Source organism: Uloborus diversus, chromosome 7, assembly GCF_026930045.1.
Source record: "Uloborus diversus isolate 005 chromosome 7, Udiv.v.3.1, whole genome shotgun sequence".
Taxonomy (NCBI): domain Eukaryota; kingdom Metazoa; phylum Arthropoda; class Arachnida; order Araneae; family Uloboridae; genus Uloborus; species Uloborus diversus.
In genome coordinates, this window is record NC_072737.1 from 89,663,000 (window position 1) to 89,686,515 (window position 23,516).

The window sequence follows — 23,516 nt, forward strand, 5'->3', positions numbered from 1 at the left end:
AAGCGCGAAACTGCAGTCCTCGGCTGGAAAGTACTGAGCTGGCGGTGTATTTCACGTATTTCTGCTTTAGCCCTGGCTAATGGGCAGTAATTTACTGAATATGATGTTATTGGTTTGTCATATCAGACTATTGAATGATCAAACCGTGCATCCTCAACATGAAAGTCACCTTTTTCCCCACGATGAAGTCAAAGCAGCAGCGAAAGAGGCCTTACAGGAGGATGCAATAAATGTCTTCCAGGAGTCCTAAAAGCTATACGAAGTGCATAGTCTTTCAAGGTGACTATTTTGTAGATAGATTCACGGTAAATTTTTATACAACTTGTCCTCGAACTTTTAGATCATACTACCTAGTATGAGTTTTCAACTTACTATTTCATAACGTTTTTGAGTGACGTAAGTTTACGCGCATGAAAACGTCACAAGAGAATTTGCGATAATTAACTAAGGAGGCTTTCAAAATGGATATTACAATCATCTATATGTTCTTCGAAACATATGCATGTACATATACGCAGAAAAACTTGTGAAGTTCAAATTGGATGACCGTAAAATAAAAATTTAGGTCGAAATCTGATTTTTTTTGGGGGGAGGGGAGGGGAGGGATTACAATTCCTTATTCGTAGAAAGGAAGCAAAGTGAAATGAATCAATGATCCTTTAAATCCCTGACAATCTTATCAATTTATTTCTGTTAGATTTTTCTTTTTTTTGCCATCGGCCAGCAGCATCGGTCAACGCCATCGCCAATCGGCCATTTCGAGGAAAACAATCGGCCATCCGCCATCTTTGAACAATCGGCCAGCAATCGGCATCGGCCCATCGGCCAAAAAATGCCCTCGGTCGAGCCATACTATCAGGTCCTAATACTGATATGCACCCTCACACATGAACACCTTCACCATCCTGATTAACTGGTCCAACTAAGTTCTTAAGATTAAGTTCCTAATTTTTTCGTCTATTTACAGTTATACAACAATTTAACCAAAAATGTTGAATTCGTTTTTATCTGAAAGTAAGACGTAATTCCAAAACATTTTGAGCTTATTTATCATTGATTTTGCGACTAAAAGCATAAGCTTTCTGGTTTTCGCACGGCCAAGAAAATTTCTGCAGGAAGAGGTCCCATCTAATCCAGCTAATCAGAGAACTTGACGAACAATTTTAGGGGAGAATTAAATGTAAAAGGTTTCATTTAACTGTGCAGAAACTTTTACAGCACTCAAATGTATATTTTTCATATATATTTTAACTGTAAATCTCCAAAAATGCTTTGTCAGCTTTTCCGGCTGACCTTTTCTTACTTTACTTTCGGTCCGATTCCTTTCTTTAAAGCATTTTATTGAGCACTTTACCATAGAATGGAATAAAATAACTAATTTAGAGACATTTCAAACCAATTTAGCGCTACTGTGAGGAAAAAATTCAAATTTCGAAAGGTGTTTGCTGTTTTTTTACGAATACCAGCCATTTTAAGGTAATAAGTGCAATATTAAGGAATAAAAAAACAACAAATTCAAGCCAAATGACTTTTAAGGGTCAACACAATGCAAAACTAATAAAAAAACGACATATGATAGTTTTAATCCCGAATTTATTCGAAAATATTGAGTGTACGATGACTTTTGTGACGTATTATTTCTCTGTCTCTTTGTTTTTTGACCATTTTCAAAAGAAGATCCATCAATATTTTTTAAAAACTACCAGGTTTTATTTAGAATGACATAGGAATGATGTAAAAAAATATTGGGCTTCATATTCGAAATCAGTTTTGTGTTATTTTGGTTTTACTAAAAAATTTCAAAGTGTACAAGCACTTTTGGGAGCTACTGTAAGTAGGTCTGAGGAACTCAATTATGCTCAATACATTTTCATAAGCCGTTTTATATTGAAATACTTCAAATATCCATTAAAAATAACATAAAATAAAATATCCAACAGAAATTAAACTTTGAAAATTAATTGAAGGTTTTTTCCCTTTTTTTAATTCTTAATTTTTAACATCAGTGAACTAACTCTTTAAAAAAGTCATTACTCTAAAACTATAACCTAACTTCTACTAAGCGAGATATCACTATAAAATTGAGAACCCAGTCTCAGGTATTCGACACAAACAACCTTCTATCTTTGAAAGTTGTTTGTAGATGGACCTGCAGATTACTGGCATTGTCATTTGGTTGATATTAATTAATAGCCATTGATATTGGATAAATTGGAAAAGGCCCAATATTGGTTTATGAGATAAAGTCTATGCTGAATTGTGGTTTACCTTTGTTGTTGATGTAACAAAAAGATGATGTCCCCTCCCCGCTCCAAATATATTATTACACTGATAAAAGTTTTTTGATCGAATTTTGTACTGTTTTAATCTCAATTTTTCCAATGCTCATTTTTGCGACAGCTTGAAAAAATAGTTGCCAGAGCATGGTCTCTATAGCTAAGGATTACTAAACTTATCATTGGAAAGGAAGAATAATTGAGAAGAAATGTTGGCACACAATACAGTAAACCCTCATTATATCGCACTTTTCGGGGCAGTGGCGTAGCCAGGATTCTGATTTGGGGGGGGCCCAGGCGATTTTATCAATGTACTACCAAATTAACTATTTTTCATTAAATCGCGAATTACGTTATTAAAAATAGACTTCATCATGCATTATGCGCATTATAGATTATTACTAATAATTCATTAAAAATCAATAAAAATTAATTGCACCCATATTTGTGGTGCTGGATATTTTTGATGATAAATAACATCAAGATTAATGTAAAGTATGTGGTTTCACATACACAGGCAGTGCCGGATTAAGCCAACGCGGGGCCCGTAGCAAATGTTTTCAAGGGGCCCTCGTTTTTACATGATATAGTAAAAAATTGTGCACTTCTTCATGGATACGGGAGATGGATTTATAACACGCATGAATACATAAATATGGATATGATTTTAGAGCTTTACGAGGGTTATAACCCTTTTTCGACTTATATTGCCCCTCGTCTTTCCCATCACTACATGTTTTTAGCTTTAAATTCCAAAAACTCAATTTTTGAACGATATATAAAAAAAGGTGGGGGGGGGGGGGGGTCAGGTTCGGGGGCTTGCCCCCGGAAAATTTTTGATATTTCAATTCTGAAAACTCATTTTTAACGACTTCTGATGATATTTGGAAGAGAGAAGGTTCAGAGTTCTTTATTCGGAGATTTTTTGAAACTGAAGTTAAAAAACGCGATTGCATCCCATCTTAGGTAAAATTAAAGGGAAAAATTTGGATTTACAGCGACACTCCTCATGCAATTTTTAAAATTGAAATCTTAAAGAAAACTGTTGATTATCTTTAATGATGTTGTAGAGAGAGAGAGGGGTGTCTAAGGAAGCCCCATTGGAAAATTTTCAAATTTATTACCCATTATTAATCTAAAAACACAGTTTTAGGTAGAACATTTTTAGACTCTAAAATGGTAATTTTATACGATTTTTGCTGAGTTTGGGGCGGGGTGGGGAGTTCACGAAAGTCATCCCCTGGAGATTTCTTGAAATCGAAGTGTTGAAAACGTGATTGTAGACCATCGCTGGTTACGTTTGTATGGGATGGAGTTCAGGCACTCTCCAACGCAACCCGGAAAATTTACAAAATTGATGCCTTAAAAGTACATATTAGCCCATCGTTAACAATGCTGGAGGGAGAGAGGTACAATCCCAAAGGGAAATTTTTTGAAATTATAGTCCAAAATACGCATTTTTAGACCACCTTAGATGATGTTATAGGAAGGGATCGAGCTTGGGATTTCACCCATGGACATTTTTCAAAACTTGAAGTTGCAGAAAGCAGTTTTAGCGGGTTTTCGATTATGTTCAATAATTTTATCCCTGAAATTTTCTGAAATTTAAGTTCGAATAAAAAATTTTCAGTTTCCTTTGGTGATGCAAAAGAAATGGGTTTGGTTCGGGGCATTGGCAGCAGCTTTTTAGTTCCCTCCCACTCAGAGGAAAATTGTTAAAAACGAGATTTAAAGTCTTTCTTCCACGCACAATTATTTTAGTTCTTCAACAAATTATACTCTATTAACAATTTATTTTGCTCAGCATACGTGTAAACATTCAAAGAATCTTTTCTTCTCTTTTGTCATGATCTCTTAATTTTGCTCCTTGTAGTGTCGCGGGCGGCAATTTTTGAGGGCGACAAACTGACATGAAGTTAAGCGAGCAAAGAGTTTAGGATGACTAATTATTACCTTTTCAGGACACCAATTTCGAAAGCTTTAAGACGAAAGACACTTTCAAACATTTTCTGGATGGTAAGCCTTTCCTCCTTGTCTAATATCGCCCCAAAGACTTTTTAGGATTTGTGCTTGGGGAATTTCAAAATCCTCCTTCTCCTGCGTTCCCCTCAAAAAATTGCTTAAAGTTGCATTTTAGGCACTAAATTTCGAAGAGAATCCTTGAACCGTCTCGATTTAAAAAAAAATTATAGCCACCTATTTCCCTAGCTTATCCATATTCGGAGGAAATGATCCAAACCACCACTCTTTACCTAAAGTTAGAACTAAAGATAACATGCGTCTTGAAGATTCCAGTTTCCAACATTTTGTGAAGCAAATCCGTATCCCCCCCATCCCAAAGATAGCCCGATAACATTTCCAGTGATAATCCAAAATCGCGATTTGAAAATTTAAGTTAGAATTTTTTCCGGCTCCTCATCTCTTTCTCTAAACTTCTCACATAGCTTGAAACTTTGTTTTCAGCTATATTATAGGTAGATCCCTCAAACCCTTTCTTCCCAAAGATAGCTTGAAATTGACTTCAGTTTTGAACACAATTTCAGGAAAGAACCCCATCCTCTTTCCTCTACTCTAATCAAACAGCCTAAATTTGCTTTGTTTAGGCTTGAACAGCTGAAAGTTTCAGGAAAGATCCCTAAATCCCTTAAATTTAATAAAATACTTTAAAAAAAAAAATCTTAAGAGAAAATTTTATTATCCGTTCTAATAAAACTACCAAACATTGCCTAAAATTGTAGTTTTTTAGGTCAGTTTTTAAAATTTTCTAACCCAACTGAGCTTTTTCTCCTAGCACTAAGAAAGATTAACTAAAATTGCGTTTTAAAACTTCAATTAAGAGAAATTTCTGGAAAGCAATCAGCGATATCCCCCCCATCCCCTTGGTGCTTCCTCTGACGTGACTAAAGATAGTGTTACCTACCGTCTCTAAATGACGCAAAAAGCCCCCCCCCCACCTTCTTCTCTGCACCAATGATACTGGTCAGCATGGTATTATTCCATAACGAGTCTGCACTTTAATAAAAAATATAAAATTTTTCATTTGCTTGAATATTTAGAAAAGTTAGATCTAAATAGAAAAATGTAAACGGGTAAAAGTACGGAAAAGTAGTTTTTTTCTGGAATTTTTTTCTCATGGCGCGGGGCCCCCAGAAGCGCGGGGCCCGTAGCATTTGCTACTTCTGCTCTATGGCTAATCCGGCCCTGTACACAGGTAGCGCAGTGATACTATATATATATATACATATATATATATATATGTGTGTGTGTGTGTGTGTGTGTTCCATTATATTCATGAGTATGTACCCTTGATCAATTGAAACAAGATTCGGATCAAAATTAAATAGTTTAGTTTACTAAGGAAATATCGAGAAGGCTTCATTCAGCAGTTCATTTTTTTTTTTAAATAAATATTCTTAGAATCCTGTAAGAGATCTAAAGAAAACTTTAGATTTGATATCTAAATTGAAATCTAAAGAAACTAATCTTTTTAATTATCTCATTAGTTAGAAGAGAGCTGACGGAGAAGGAAGCTACGTAAAATAATATTTGTTTAAAAACTAAAATAAACAGAACAGGGGCTATTATGTACCATTAATTACTTCGCTGTTAGTGTAGAATTGGTAAAATATATTTCGAAGAATTTTATGATGCTTAAGAAAAATATTTAGACGTATTTAAATAAAATTTAGGGAAAAGAAACTCACATTAAACTGAATTATAAATATTATGTAATACGTTAATGAATTCTTTTGTTCGTCACTAGATTGTTTTGTCAGAAGTTTTCTCACTCCACTTCCCCAGTAAAAAAAATAACTGTTTGGTCAAATGTGCAGCTCTATTCATTTTTATTTGAATTGTCGTATGGTTTGTAAAAAAAAAAAATGTGTTTGTTTTTAAATCTGAAAGGTAATTCAATTATTGAATAGTAAAGCTAACTAGAATTATTAGCTAAACCTAATTTTCATTTTTGGTACGTTAAACTATTGTATGGCTTCACATCTGCCAGAAAAAAAAATTTGTGTCAATCAACCAATTTTTTTTTACTTATTCTATTTTTTTTTAGTTTATATAAATTTTGAATAATGCGGTATCGGCAGTAGCAAAATTAGTTACTTGTTAAAACGATACTGAAAAAAAAAAAAAAAAGTCATTTCGTCGACTATTTGCAAATAAGGAGTACAAAAATTGTGAACTTAGAGGGACAAAACCAAACTCTCATTCTTAAGAATCAAATATCATAAAATAATTAAATTCAAAATAAATAAATAAATAAGAAGCTAAATAATTATTAACAGTCTTTTTTTTTTTTAAATTAAGGAATCTTTTTCCTTATCCTCAAGCATAACTACAAAATGTTTTATTCGTGACAATCTTGATGGGATATGCATTTTTCAATGTAAAAGTAGCTAAAACAATAAATCTCCTCTCGAAATTTAACATATGATTTTTTTCTTGAAACCAAATCCCCCCCTAACCCCTTCTTTTTTAAGAATAACAGCAATAAATATGAAATAAAAAGTTAGCAGTTTATAAAATATTGCAGGATAATTTACCTCATTTATTTGTCGAATCCATCAAAAATTTCTCTTTGTGCACACTTTGTCCTTCTGAACTGAAAGAGAACTTGAACGTACAGCGGAATCAAAAATAAAACTTGTGTTTGAGTAGAGAACCGAAAACGGACTGATTCTTATCCCACTGCATCCAAATAAATTTCTGCCTTCCGTTATTGTAAAGTGACTAAACTAATGTTTTCTGAAAAACGATCCCTCTCCACTGGATACTTTTTGTAGATGCTTCAGGACAAAAAGACCGAGCCAAGAAGGAACAATTTGGAAGTTTTATTAGGCATCAATCTTCAAGGGAAAGTGTCAATGGATTTCTGTGACAAGTTGTTGTCGATTTGGGTAACTTGCGCTTTCATAAGAGCCGAAAGCACTTCCGTGGCAGGGGCAGGGTCCGTATTGTGGTCTGGTGATTAGTACAATCTGTTTTGTATTGTCCAGCTCGAGGACAGAGTGCGGGTGGCGCAGACAATCTATCTGACAGATAACTGGGCAGTAAAACTGGGCCATTATCAATCTAGACGCCGTCATTCCTGGAGCATACATTGCATAAAGGGCCCCGTTGTTTACAATAGATGACTGAAGAATCCGCTTTAGGGCCCTTCTACACTGGACTGGTAGTACGCAGTACGCCAGGCTAGACCGATTAAGAATCCCCATCATTAGACAGGGGGGGTCAACGAGTCATCCGACAAGATCCAGTACGGATAGCTCAGGCGACTTGAAGCGCTGATATCAAAGACGTAACACTTTAAATTTTGTCGGGAGGGAGGACTTTAGGTGGGGATAATTGCCTCCTCTCTCCTTGACTTACAGAAACATAATGTACTTTGTTCGTGTCTGGTATTAGTTTTCTTTCTGTTTTTTTTTTTTTTTGCATCCTCCCCCCCCCCCCCCCCCCCCCCCCGTCTACACCACTGCTGTCATACAAAGAATTTTTTTTAAACCAACTTTTTCACCACGAAAAAGTTAGTTAAAAAAATCATTTTTACATGAAATATTACTATGTCGATAACGAAAATTTCGGGGGGGGGGGGGCCCGGGCCCCCTGGCTACGCCACTGTTTCGGGGACAAAAAAAAAAGAGTAAAGCATCCAAAAGCACAATATAACCGAGGTCTTTAAAAATAGTTATCCATTCAACATACAAGTAAATTAGCATTCGTTCTTTTTGACATGATTTTTTAATGATTTCGATGTAATTCACGAATGTACTATCACACCTATTAAAATTTAAAGAAGATTAAAATTTAAGTAAATTTTAGCGTCAGAAAGGTATGAACGTCAAATGGCGAATGAAGATGATGTTTCATAACTACCGCAAGATAAGAGTGAAAAGGCAATCAGAAGGGTATATGTTATGTTTTCTTCAACTTGGTCTAGGATTAAACCTGCCTGCTGTCTCTTAAACATTGTAAAGCCCTAAGTGTGAAATACAAAAGAAAATGTCAAGTAGTTTACAAACTATCTTAAATTAAAATATTCTGCAGGTATGTACATTTGGATGATAGGAATTGCCGCTGTTTTACCAGTGAATTCAGAAGAATAGAAGAATTTTCGTTTCGTTCATTGACAAAATGAAGAAAGAGACCTCTTCTGAATGTAATATCAACATGTTTTCATAAATGGTTCCAAACTTAAAACAAGGTTTTTTTTTTTTTGGCTTTAATATTTTGAGAGACAGAAGAAAAGAGCGATATATCCGAATCAGCAATATAACGGAGGGCTGCTGTACTATGCAATAAATGTGAAGCCATTCATTTTGTTGTGATTCATGAAAAAGAGTTTGAATGTAAAGTAATTGCTATATCAGTCTCTCCATGTTAAAGGGATCGAAGTTATTCTAGATATTAAATGTTCGTGGCAAGTTAAAAAGTTGATTTTTTTTTTGATAAAAACAAAGTTTAATTTCGTAAAGCAATTTCTAACCTTCAAAATTTCACAAGCAGGTGTATGTGCCAACTTCAAGGAAAAAAAAAATATCATCCAGTTGAATATCTTAAAAATTTAAAAGAACAATCGGCAATCAAATGAGCAGCACAGTAAACTCTCAGAAGTCTGAAGTTCATTTAATTTGGTATTAAAAAAATTTAATTAAAATTATTTATATTTTAAAGTATATTTTTAATAACTAAAAACTGAATTGCATTAAAATCTGAAAGTGAAAATTTTTTGCTATTTAGAACTTTCTTAAGAGTTACTCCATGTCACAATGACCATGTAGTCTCCACAGGACTATCTCTGATTTAGATGAAATTTTACAGAGGTGCAGAAATGACCTTCAAGCCTAACCTATACAAATTTTCATCTTCCAAGATTCAAATCCTGAATATCTAGGATCTCCAAAAAAAGAGTTCCATAATGGCAGGTCCACTTGTTATATAAATAGCCATGCTTAGGCTAAGGTTGCAGGAAATTTTATCACATTAGAAGAGTGAAATTTTGGGCTGTTAATAGATTCTAGTATTTTGTTAGTTTGAGCTGATTAGTTTTGTGTAGCATGCATGCAAACTTAACACAGCATGGTGGGGAATCCTCCCCCCTCCCCCCAGATTTTAGGACGTCACAAATTCTGAACAAAAATAATTCCAAAGCTTGTACTTCGTAATTCTATTGATGTGTAACAGCTGCTGAGCATAGATATTGCAGCTTGTGCAACACGCCTGCGGGTGTTGGTTTACATCGCCAAAGGCAATCTACTTTGAGATCTTTGCCCCCTCCTTGTCGCCAGTTGCGGTACAGTAATTATTGAGCAGTTCATACTTTTTAGTGCATCATGGCAACTTCGTCCTGCTAGAAATGTATCAGCGATATGGCCTTGAAAAGGACAAAAGAAGAGAGGAATGAAGATGTCTAAAGGAAAAAGGAAGAACCAGTTATATTGTTTTTAATTAAAATCTCCACTAATTTAAGGTAGTATAATTAAGTAACCAAATCCAACAAGTAGCCGGAAAAATCAAAACAGGATCAATCGATACCTGGTTCGATGTTCAGTTTTCTGTCGTTCACCAAGAGCAGGCCTGGATTTACGTACAAGCTAATCAAGCTATAGCTCAGGGCCCCCGCTTTGTTAGGGGCCCCCAACTCCTGGAAATTAGCATGATTCGTTCCAAAAAAAAAAAGTACTTGAAAAATAAATGTCATTTTCTAGTGCTTGAAATCCTTGAAAATTAGAAAAAGTGTGGCTACAAACCACAAATGGGAGGGGGTAGGGAGAAGGAATGCCAATATATGTCAAATTCAGCTCCTTGCTACATCCTGCACCAAAAATGTAAAAAACCTTGGTTCTCACTTTTCTGAAACATATTACAAATTTTTGTGACTCACGTGTTTTATATCTTGCTATTTGTATAATTCCTAATGCAGTGTTTTTTATAAATTCTTTTGATATGGGCTTGCTTTTAGATTATTTCTTCTGCATTTTGTCAATCTGTTAAGCATATAAAAAAAAAATCTGCGTTTTCTGCTGCACTTGCAACTGAAGCAAAGTTGTTGTCATAAGAAATCTATAGTTCCAATTTTCTTTCAAAAAATTTAAAGTAGCTTTTTTTGCAAAGTTAGAATTGGACTGTAAAATTTTACAATCAAGTACTAAAATATCAGAGTCTGGAAAGTACAAATGAAGTGCATTAAATAATTTTGGTTGTTCTAGAGTCCTTGAAAATAATTAGATAAGTCTTTAATCCTAAGCAAGGTAGGCTCCAATTTTATTTCTTACCAAGTGTATAACATTATTAATTGTTCAAATGGGCAGTATGTTACTCTCTTGTTATAAATTTTCTAAAACTGTACATCATTTATTTTAAATCATATTCAACTATTGATCATCTTATATTTAATTCACTGTTGTATTTGTCAGTGGGTTGTAGGGGTGATTAAAACCTAATTGTACCGAAAGCCAATGTGAGCTAGTAACTATGCATTGTCTTTTCTCTTCCTGCACTCTTTCTCTATATCAACTGCTGTCATTGATTTGTTGAATCAAAAACAATTTTTACTGTGTGTTACCTTAATTATCGAAAGAGTAAATAACTTTAAAAAAGTTTTGTTGGCCTATTTCTGTCCTGATATTTTTGTAGTTCCAACTTCATCTCATGCGGCTGCAAAATGCAGAATTTTATATTTTTCAAAATTTCCTCCGGGGGAGAAACCTCCGGACGCCCTGCAATCAGGAATATTCTATACTCCACTTAATAGGACTCCTGACCCACTCTCTTGATACCATTCCCCTTCTTAAGGTTAATCCAAACATGACATCAGAGGAAAGCACATTAAAATACGACCCACAAAAAATAAAAGTATTGCTGTATGTATCAGAGGAAAGAGACAAAACATAGTAAAGGGGGGGGGGGATTGCATCTTTCACCACCGAGAGAAACGTTCTCCAAACTACAAAAGGGGCCCCATACCTGAAATAGCTTAGGGTGCCTTTGAGTCTAAATCCAGGTCCTGACCAAGAGTAGCGATGACATACATATATACATACAAAGTACTCAATTTTTAATATGGAAGATTACAGAAAAAATATTGTCATCCTAATTTGCCATCAAAACCTTGCACAAAAAAAGAAAAAAAAAACAGCCAGATTTCAGAGTGCTTTAAACTCAAGTTTGCGTCCTTGCATCTTCTTTTAATTAGTACCATTCGAAAAAACAGATTTTTTGTATCAAAATCATTTTTTTTCCCTAAGTTGCTATTTCAGATAAGGATGAAAAAATGAGCATGAATTACTGTATGTCATTCTGGAGAAAAGATTTTTATACAATGTACGATTGATCATTGCAATGGAAGTCAGTTTACAGTGATTTTACAACTGTTATCAGTCAGAAATATTCTTTCTTATTCATTTTTTTTTTTTTTAAGTTGAAAAGTTTTTTTAAAGTATTTGAAAATTCAATATGACAGAAATGGGTAAATAAATTGTTCCCTGTTGCATCTGTCAGTTTCCTGAATAAGATATTAAGGAAAGAAAAAACTGAACTATTGTATTTTTAGGGAACTTGGTCTAACTTCTACCTTGTTCATAAAATTTGCAATTATGATCATTAACATTTTCTAATATTTTTTCCCATAGAAATATCCTTAACTGGTAAAAAGTCTAATTTTATTTTAGCGTGGCAAAAACATGTTTTTAGAATGTAAACTTCATTGTGTGAATATTTGATTGTGTTTACAGTATGAACATCATATAGGAATTAATTTTCAGTTTTTATAAGTTAAAATTTTTATACAATTTAGTGCTTATAGTTGTAATTGTTGTTTATGCCACATCTAATATGCTTTTCTGTTAAATTACTTTTAGATCAAAGAAGCTCTTGGGTTCTTTGTCACCATGAAAAGAAATCAGGTAGCTCCAATTCATCCTCATTACACATATATGATTGGTGTTTGTGGACGTATAGGATATACAGAAATGGCATTTAAGCTCTTAAGACAGGTAAGTTTTTTTTTATGCTTGATTAAATTAATTTTCTAGGTCTTTTTCTATGTGTAGGTAAATTAATTCATGAACAAAGTCATTTAAGTTAGTTTCATCTTCTATGTTTTTGTTCTATTTAATTACAAAAAAAAAAAAGAAGACTAGAGCAGGTAGCATACACAACTGTCAAACCCGCCAATCTTGAGTTTCACCAAAAGGAGAAAAAGAAAGCCAAGATTAAGTAACAAAATTTTTGATATCAAATGATAGACATCAGCAATTACATATATTCTCTGAAAATTTGCTATATTCAATGATTGTAATATTTTCTTTTAATCTCCTAATATGCTTTTATTATACGGTAAGGAAATTAAAGAGTTTTTCTTCCCAATTATTTTATGAAGATCCAAAAAGCTTTCTTTTTAATAATGTGATTGTTAATGAGAGAAGGAATTTTTCTTGTTTGAAACTTCTGCTGCTGACGGAGATTGTTAGACTTAGCATCCAAAAATAATAGTGTAATTTAGTATGTAGAATGGAGAACATTCCCATTTGATAAACATAGAAAAAACATTGAATATAAGTCAGTAATACAGAGCGATGGAAATTTTCATCATGAAGAGGTTTTTGAGTTGGATAGGGTAAGTTCTATACAAACAAGTTCAACTCTATTCCCATTTTGGGGACAAAAATATTGTGTAAAAGAGAACATAGAGTATCTGTACTTTAAAACTTTCAGATAATGTTTGTATCCTACCTAGGTCACAAAAGGTAGCCATTAAAAAGTAATAATGATTTTTTAATGGAAAAAAAATCTGTTTGCAATAGTACATTTATTTACTTAAAATATTATTTGAATCGATTATTTCAGAAAGGGCATAAATCCAACAAATGCAACTTTTCAGGAATCAATAAAGAGTCATTATTTCATTCAAAAATGAACTGAATTATGCTCTTTCTGCAATAAATATCCTGAAAGGCTAATTTAGAGTGATGACAATGTAAATCAAGTGAAACATGTTTGTTTCAAACTTAATCATGATAATAAAAAATAATATAACAAAGTGACAAAAATAATCAGTGAAGTCCATATTCATAAATTCATTATCTTAAGAACATATATCGTGTATTTTCCTCTTTCTCTCACCTTGTTTAAGTGAAAAAATAAAGTCTGGTGTTAAAAAAAAACTAACAAACTGATATAAAAAGCAAAAGTTTTACACATGTATATAGAACTATATATTCATATTCATATTCATCAAATACATCCTCCATGAAAATCTTTTTTTTCTATCCTTCCCTTGTCTAGATTTGTATACCAGGGTTTAAGTTGGGTTCAAAAGTTCTTTAGCATAAAAGCTAAAATTGAGGGGAAAATGTTAGCAAAATGGTAAAATGTTACACATTCTCATATATTTATATATGACTCAGTGTGTTTCATCTCCAGTTGAAAATACAATTCATATTTCATCTGTGACACCTTTGAAGAAATAAGTACAACAGCTATTTTTTAAAAACATAAAATAAAAAAAGAAAATACGATTGGTGTTTAGAACGTTGCAGTCCCATCCTCCTAATAAAGCAGTTATTGGGGGGACATAATGCTGGATAAGACTAATAGTTATTGAACTTAATTGTAGTTTAAACATCTTAGCTAAGATTTAAAAAAGATTAAGTTGATTATCGCCATGCATGCTTCCTCTCTAGGATCATACATTTCTTCTTTTTTTTTTTTTAAATTAATTTATTTTTTATTTGAGCAAAAAAGCGAAAATGCGTTGTTTTATTTTCGCAATTCAGATAGTGTTTTCGCATTATGCGAAAAATGCGACCGTAGCGGAAACTCTGTTGTATACCAAGTTCAATGTACATATTAATATGACCAGGGGTGGACTGGCTGACTTTGGCTCAGTCGGCATAAGAGTATTTTGGTCCACCTCTGTACATTAAAGAAGTTAAATTAACCAGTACTGGATCTCGATTCTTCCGTGCTGATCAAAGACATTAAACTACCGCTATAGTTCCTATTTCCCTTTAAGTTTCTGAATCAAGTTTTAAAGTTCTAAAAAAAGGAAATTGTGAAACGTAACATAAAGCTAACACTGACACATTTTTAATGTGACTTGAAAGAAGGATACTAATCAAGTTAACAAGTCTATACTACAATGGTTACAAGTCTTAAAAGGCATATTTTTAGGCTTCTATACTGACAACATAGGAAGGACACAAGGAAAGAGAAGAATCAGGTAAATTTCCCCGGAAATGTTTCGAAATTGGTTGCTCTGTATAGGCATAAGGAGAAAAGAATTGGGCGAAGGGATTCTAGTTCCCTTCCAAGCAATATTTTCAAAGTTGAAGTCAAAAAGCATATTTTTACAATTTTCGATAATGTTGAAGACAGGAAAAAGAAAAGGTTCCCCCACGATTTTGTTTTCTTAACTTTTTTTTTTTTTTTCAAAATTGAAGGCTAAATTTGGCTATCTTTGTTTACAATAGAATGTCGAGGACTCTTCCCAAAAATTCCCCAAAATGGGAAGTTTTAGAAATACAATTTTAGGTTACCCTTGGTAAAATTAATGGAACAGGGAAGCATCGGGAGCTCTCTACGAAAACGTTTTGATTTTTAACTATTAAAAAACTAAAAACTAGCACTGGTCACGCTTGAGAGAAAAGGAGGCTCAGTGATCTCATTTGGAAGCATTTAAAAACTGAAGTATACTCTACCCAATTTCAAACTGCATTTAGTTACAATAAGAAATCCGGCGACTCTCCTTAATTTTTAGACATTGGAATTTTAAAAACATAATCTTATAATGTGTTTGAAAGCATTAAAAGGAAAGGGGACAGGTTGCTCGAGTGTTTCCTCCAGATTTTTTAGGAGGACGCTGTGCCCTTCCGCTTTTATTTAATTTTTGAGCCTTAACTTGATCATCCCTCCTTGCCCCTTAAAAGTTTAGACAAAACTGCACAAAAGCTAATTTTTTTTCAAAAGGTAAATATTTACATAAGCCTGTCCTTGAAATGTCACTCTTTTGTTTCAATAACTTATCCACAAGAATCTGATTAAAATATGTCTGATTATTTTTTGCATTACCTTTAAAATTAAACATCAAAAGCTTTTCAAAATTTTAAAAATAATTACGATGGAAAACACTTGAACATTGTATGTACCTAAAAATCCAAAAAGTAAAAGAAACACCTTTTGTGTTTTACAAAACTTCTCTAAACAGTACCCTTTTACCTGAAAGTGCACTGCCCCTTTTTTGATCTGGTGGAAACACTGGTTCCCTCAGGGCATTTTTTCTGAAACGGAAATCAATTTTTGGCTATACTGCTTAAAAAAGGGTTACGGAGATCCTTCACGTAAATTTCAAAAAGTGAAATTTTAAGCTATCTTTAGTGACTTTAAGGGAACGGCGAAGGTTCGAAGACTTTGGCAATTTTTCGATTTTTAAATCTAAAAAAAAAAAAAACAATTGAGGACCTTGATGCAAGAACCAAGAACTAAGTAAGTCCAGACTCACTCATTTTTGGCAACACCAACAAATAACATCAGTGTCCGGTTAAAAGGCTAATATATTTCCCACATTATTTACTAGAAAGCAGAGGTGTGATCTTACATTTGGTCCCCATTGTAGCACCGATCGAAACTTCTATACTATCGGCCACACGCAAATATGAATTAAAAAAAAAAGTTTGGACTGAACTGGTTCTTGCATCAAAGTCCTCAATTGAAGACTTAAGGCAAGTATGGTTGGTGACTTATAGACTACAGAAGGACCTCATATCTGAAATACCTTAGGTACGCCGTTAAGCGTAAATCTGGCCCTGATTACAACCGAAGACTAATTTATCAAAAGGGAACATATGCATTTTCAAAAATGTTCAGGAGGTGAGAAAAACAAATTAAGGTAAGAGCAAAATAGTTTTATCAACTTTTCTGGGTGCAGAATTGAGCACAAAAGCACAGCAAATCAAAGGGCCAGAGTAAGAAATTTTTCTGTAAAAAAAAACAAGGAGATATTCTCTTATCTAAGTACACGAACCTAAAAGTAGTGGATTGAAATTTGATTATTTTGGACATGTGTTTCTTTGGATCTAAAAGTCTTCGTAGTACATATTCTTTCAGGATATGGCCCCTTTTGTTCAAAATAAAACGTGCAGAGGACGGATATGTCACCTTCTGATCAAAAAGCCACACTTTACCCTTAAATAAAATAGGATTTTCCACGTTCGGTCTTCTTGAGAGTAAGTAATTTCATAGAGGTCGTCTGAAAGATTTAAAAAATATCATAAAATGAATTTTTCTTAAAATGGGGGACATGTTCACTTCTGATAAATTACTCCTCAACTAATGTAGCTCAAAAAAAAAAGAAACTTTGCCCTTCCCAGCACCCCAGAACTCAGTCCTAAATGCGCCTGTGTTCAGGAGCTCTATTGAAGTCGAAATTTTGTTCTGTTTCAGATTCAGTTTATCGCAGTCCAGACTTGCTTTAGCTTTCCCGTATGAGATTTGGAGATGAAAACACTCGTATAGCGATAATTTACAATAAACCAATGAAATATCTTGCCAACTGACAGCATTTAGTTGAATCTGTCACAACTAGTGAGTACCAGCGTGCACAGAAATTTTGGGAAAGTCACAAATGACTTTGACGAGGCCCCCTCTAGTTTATCCCCTACGTCCCTACATATTTTTTCACCCTTCATTAAAAAATATCGGGCCTTTTTCAGGATCGAAATGGGGACTACAGCTTTCCCTTCTCCCCCCCCCCCCCTCTTGTGTATGCCCCTGCTCGTGCTCATATATCAACACCCCAAAGCATGATCCACACATTTATAGCAGTGCCGGGGCTGCTTTGTCTAATGGTGCAGGTCCCTTTAATTTTTGTTAATAGACGTACAAATAAGAGTTTTAAACCCGCTTTTTTCGTCCTGAGCGCTTTTCCAAGCCGCGTCGGACCCCAATTTCTCCGGCCCCCTCCCGTTTCCTAGATGGTGAGAGTCATTGCCCCCAGAGTTCAAAAAATTAAAGGGGAAGTTGATAAAAGAGAGGAAAGCATTCATATGTGGTGAACTTCGGCTATTTACTTTGATCCCGGCTTAGGGTGGAAAAAAAAAAGAAAAACCTGTTTCCAAACGCTTTTTTTTTACGTAAATAAAAACATGTAATTCGTTTAATCTATTTATTTTTAATGACACTTTAAAAAATGTTAGGTGTGAATTTAAATGTATTAATTTCAATAAAAAACAATTCTTGAAGTGGCACACCGGGCGGTTGGCCCAGTCGGGGATCCCCGACTAGCCGACCTGGCCAGTCCGCCCCTGAGTATGACTATGTTCGAAATTGCACTGAATGATCAGCTTGATATTTGTTATTTCTTCCAACAATATGAAAATTTTCCTTTTATATTCAATAATATTGGCAAAGGTAGTCCAGCCGACAAGCATTACTTTGCAATATTCTCTTGAAAACTGTCTAAAATGCTAATTTGAAAACCGTTCCTTTGATGTTCTATCGAATATTCAAACATCATGAATGTTGATTATTGAAAACATTTGTCACCCATTAGAATGTTTTTCTAAAATCTCAATTTGAGAGAGAAGTCCTCGTAACAAATGAAAGGCAACTGCTTCAGCAGTTGCAGATTTCATTTTTTTCAACAGATTTGACGGTGAATCTTGTAATTTCAGGATTTGACTATAATCATGACATGATTATAATCTATCATATCTGTTTAACATTCGCTTTACTGTCCCAAAACCCTGGTCACAAAGGACAAGTGAATGACCTCTCAGATTAAATTCATCAGCAATCTTGTTAAATTTCTTCAGTGTTGCTTCTAGAAAAAGTCTCCTGCAGTGTTGTTCTTATTTTGACCAGCGTATATCACACTGAAAGCATACAGTTTTTTCGCAATTTCCTAGGGTGATGTTAATAAAACCCCTGAGAAATTAGCTAATTTCATTCCAATTCTGTGATTTGGAGTCCCCCCCTACCCCCCCCCCCCCCAAACTGACGAACCTACCATTACCCAAATTATGCTAGATCAAACGAGTTTTTTGTTTTTACTTCATTACGCCAAAAAAATCTAGTTCTTCTATGATCTTGCCATTGCATCTTACTATTTTTTCCTTCATATTTAGTGCAGAAAGGGCATAAGTCTGGGACTTATGCCCTTTCTGCACTAAACAAAAAATGTGACCCCAAAGAAAAGTGCTTTGTTGTACAAGAATTGACTTCCCTGCTACACCAGTTGATGTCTCTACATACAAATATGGGAAAACTACAGCTAACTCAGTTTTGAAAAAAATGTGACTTATGCCCTTTTTGCAATAATCGATTCATTTGAGGTTTCTTTATCATCAGGCTAAAGATCACTTTTTATCAGGGCCCTTTTTTTATTAGCTGAATTTTATCGTACTTTTAATGTAATTTTAAAATGTTGAATTTTTGGCACATAATTCATATCATCTTTATCTTTTCCCTTTTTGTGTCTATCAAACAAAATTTAGTTGAACATTCACTGTTCATGTTTTTAACCTTTTATGTTACTCATTTATTTTTGAAGTACCATCTAGTTTTTTGTTCAGTTTTCAGCTGTCAAAACTGTCGTTTTCAAAATTATGTTTTATTGTATAGATGACAGACAGAAAAATGCAGCCTACTCCAGCAACTTTAACTGGACTGTTCAATTCCTGTGCTGAATGTCCTTTTCCAGAATATGGATTAGAGAAAGCAAAACTGCTGAAGGAAAAAATTGAAGCAAAAAATTGGCATTTAACTCAAATTACATACCATTCTATGATAAAAGCGTTTGGAAAGTGTGGAGATATTCAAACGGCATTTCAGGTAATTTCTGTTTTGTGCAGAAAAAAAAAATCTAAATTTGTTTAAAAGTTCATATTTATTGTTTAATTAGCAGTTTAAGCTTTAATAATTTAATAGTAGGTTTAACATTTTTTTTTCTCAAGATTTTTTAGGGTGTTTTTTTTTTTTTTTTTTTTTTAAATGGTATAGGAAACTGGCAGAATTACCATGTTCTAATTGTGAAGGATCCCCATGACATTAGGGCCTTAAAAAGAATCCGAAAAGGCGCATGAAAAAATATTTACGAAAAAAAAAAAGTCCCTCAGAATGCATTGTGACATTCCCCCAATTGTATAGTCGACCCTCGTGAATTGTTTGAGAAATCATGTCCATTCTTTAAAATAGGTAGATAAAGAAGAATGGACATCCTATTTACATGTTTAGCGACATTTTTGGCGATAAGAATGTTTTTTTTTCTACTTCTCTTAACAAGTTTTATAAAAGAGGAAGTAATTCTTTGAACACTTGATGCCAAAAAGAGAGACATCATTGTAGTAAATTATTTGAAATTCATCGTCTGTAACATTTATTTTATAATTTTATAGGTAATTTGTTTCAATTGAGATTGCAGTAAATATCTTGGGTGAAATAATTTATTTCTTAATTTATCGTTTGTTATTTGAAGTTGTCAACGTTTATTTTTATTGTAAAAAATGACTTGCGTAGTTTTGATGATTTATTCTGAAAATTTTTTAGAATTGGTTGAATTGCAAAAAGAAATGTACTCCTAATGTATTTTTGTTATGAGATTATTTAGGCCTAAAATGTTTAAGTTGCAGCAACAACTGCATTAAGTTGGCAAAAAAGTTAAAGTGGCAAGCTTTTCACTCTTTATTGCAACCCTATTCTTACCAAATTTCAATTCAAATTAACTTTCAGAGGTATCCTTGTTTCTGACCAATGGTTGATGAAACAAGTAGAGCCATAACCCACCCACTCATTTAAAATATGACCTGTCCAATGAGACGTCTGCCTTGATCGTACAAAATTTAAGTGATTTAACTGTTTAGTTGATTTCTTAAATTCCAAACTGACATTTTAAGTTCCATAACCAACACCATATTGCGAATTTTACTCCCTAGTTTTCCTCTGTGTATCTCTCCTTCATGAAAATGAACAGTTCTGAAATAAGGCCGAATCAAAGGTCATCTCCTGGCACAACCAGACTTAATGAATCTACCTCTGATAGGTAATAGAATAGAAGTAATATTCCATCTGTCATACCCTATTCATCGTTTTTTAATGTCATTCTTTACGTACAGAACAAAGGACCACCTGTGGTACAAGGGAGAGTTGGAGGATTATGATTCAGTTGTTTTGCATAGAAGGCAGGACCAGGGGTCTTTGTTTAGAGTTATTCAAATCTCTGGCTAATCAGGAAATCGGGAAAATTACAAAAGTTTTCAAGTGTATTAAATGTTACTAAATGTCTTATAATTTCAGAAATGAATCATACTTTATTTAAATACATTGACTTGTTAACGTGTTCTTAATTTTAATATTATATTACATACATACTTAATTTTAATATTACATTGCATTATTATATTAACATTTAACATTACATACTTTACACATATGACATATTACATGAATACATTAACATTTTCACATTAATTACAATGTACTATTCTGATAATATAGTGGTACTGTAAAATGGGGGAACATTGCTCCTGTAGAGATAACATTGCTCCAAAAAGTGTGTAAGTTTTTTTACTGATTTTTGGTCTCGAATTGGCAACTTGCCCACCTGTTTACTATTATCTTCTACCTAGTTGAAAGAAAGTCCACATTTTCAACCACTTTGTCACTGAAGTCGTTGAAAATCAGTAAAAAACTTCTGGAGCAATGTTATCCCTACAGGAGCAATGTTCCCCCATTTTACGGTACTGTTTTTTATTGAGAGAAAAATTAATGTACCAACCTGTCTAATGACAAAAATAAAACACTGGAAAATTATCTTGCTTATAACTTTTCCCCATCTAGGATTTTTAATATTTAATTTGATTGACTGAGGACTCTTGTTTCATAATTGATATCAATTTTGAAATAAGATTATTTGTAGATAAGACATGCTATGATAAAAAAAAAAAATATGGATAGTTAAAATGTAATTCAAAAAAGTGATGTTAAGTTAAATACCGATTCCTAATGTGTAAACGATCATCATGAATTTGAGGAGAGAGAATTTGAAAGCATAAAGTGAATATTTTCTTTTATGCTCAGTTGCTTTCAATGTTACAAAAATTTTGCATTAAAAAAATTAATACATTATTTGGCTATTTCAATGTTTGTGTTCAATATATGTGATGGAGAGGAAAGTAATGTTAGACCACGGATTATATGGAATTGACAAACGTCCAGTTAAGACGAGTCTATCTGAATGAGGATAGATAATAAAAATTTGATGTGTGCGTGTTCCGCTCATTTGAATGAACTTAATTTGGAGGCTAGCATACATCTGCAAGATCTGACATCCTTAAAAAATAACAGATGTATCCATTTCCGCCTGTAAACTGGATGTTTGCCTTTCCATACAATCCATAGTCAGACAGTAAAACGGATATGTGTACTTAGTTCTTGTTTTTTTCTTTCCCTTTTAGATTGTTGATGAAATGACAAAAGCTGATATCAAGATAGATGCAGTCACCTACAGTTTTCTACTTATGAGTTGCATTGCAAATAAGGAAGCAGGTTTTACGCATGCTGTAGAGGTATTTATGAATACACATTTTCTGTGGAAAAGAACATTCCACATAATGTCTCATATGGATTCCACAAAATCTAATGATATTGTTCGTCCTACTTAACTAATTACAGGAAAAGCCCTCTAATGTGGACACTAACAGGACAAATTTGTTTGTCCACAACAGAGGGGTGTCTGCAGGACAGGGGTTAAATAATGTTATTTGCCTTGGAATTGTGGAATAAAAAATTGTTTGCATAAGAGGGGTGTCCCTTAGGAGGGGTTTTACTGTTTAATGAATATTTTAACCTTCAAATCATATAGTTCCAGCGTATATATTTTCATATATATGTAATACATACTGATATAAATAATAGCCGATGATCGAGTAACCAGCGTGTTTCAACAATGAAACTCATGCCACGGCATGATAATTTGATAATGTGTTTTGGTAATGTTTAACATGTAAAAAAATGCTTTATTGTAACAAGGCGGAACTCCATCCGGTAACTTAACTGTTTTACTGGTAAGACTCATTTCATGGGAATGAAGAAACGAAAAAGCGGTCAACTATGAACGCTATATACTGGAGTTTAAGGTTAATCCACTGGAGTTACGGTAAAAATTTCAGGTATCAAACTATCACCATACACAGGGTTCGTACGCTCCTTCAAAACTCCTCCAATACTCCTTCATTTATGAAATTTTTTGAAGGGCCCTTCAAGCTCCTTCATTTTGGTTTGAACTCCTTCTTTCTTATTTCAAGACATAATCTTCCTCTATGACAGAAGCTTGAAATACTTCGGTTGACAACTTAACTTTGTCACAAGGGTTAAGGTATAAGGGGGATTTTAATGTAGTAATTTCGTATACTTTTTTTCATAAAGATGTGATTTACAAATTGATCATAGAAATTATAAAAGTTTAAGGTTAAAATATTTTAGATGGCTAAGACATTTAATAAATGAAATAAACCATGCTTAAATGATGTTTGGCTATTTTTTCAAGTTTTATGATTATTACTATTCCCTCCACCCCACTATCAGCTGCAAAAGTCAGTTTGTCTAATTGTTATTTAAGTATTTAAAAATACATAAGCAGATGTGTGTACTATATTAAGTGATTGTGTTTAAAACAAAAACAATTGTTTAGCAAATCACCATTATGATATGAGTCATCCACAAGTGATGTTATGCCTTGAGGGGGAGACGGGTTCATGAAAATGTGACAAGGGGAAGAGAGAGAGTGACAAAAAGTAATGTCACAGTTATTGTAACAATATGTTTTTAAAATGTATGACATGTGATAAGAAGAGGAGTAAGATAAAGTGTGACAAAGGGGAAGGGGGTCAAACATGTTGAAAAAAAAGTACGACGTTATTTAAGGACAGCCCATTAGTACTCTTTCAAAATGTCATTTTACTCCTTCAAAACTCCTTCATTTTATTTCTGAAATTGAGTACGAACCCTGCATACAGGCAATGCGGTTAATGTAGTTCAAATGTAGAAGATGAGAAGCAATTTCCACCCGTCATACCTTGACGAGCGACTTCTTTCTAGTTTAAAATTAAAGAAAAATAGTTGAGTGTCAAATGTATGCGTATATATAGGGGCATATCCAAGGGGATTATGGGCTGTACCACTACCCTTTTAAACACAATTTTTTCCTTTTTGAACCAAAAAAGAACTAAAATTAACCAT

General features: G+C 33.5%; 1 protein-coding gene across 1 annotated transcript in view; it reads left to right on the top strand.

The window, feature by feature from the left end:
- LOC129225833 (pentatricopeptide repeat-containing protein 1, mitochondrial-like) overlaps positions 1-23,516 on the top strand; it is a 48,554-nt gene that overhangs the window by 8,121 nt on the left and 16,917 nt on the right. The window contains exons 2-4 of the mRNA XM_054860351.1: positions 12,143-12,277; positions 18,903-19,112; positions 21,734-21,844. Coding sequence (XP_054716326.1) covers positions 12,143-12,277; positions 18,903-19,112; positions 21,734-21,844 — 456 coding nt within the window. The remainder of the gene's footprint in view (positions 1-12,142; positions 12,278-18,902; positions 19,113-21,733; positions 21,845-23,516) is intronic.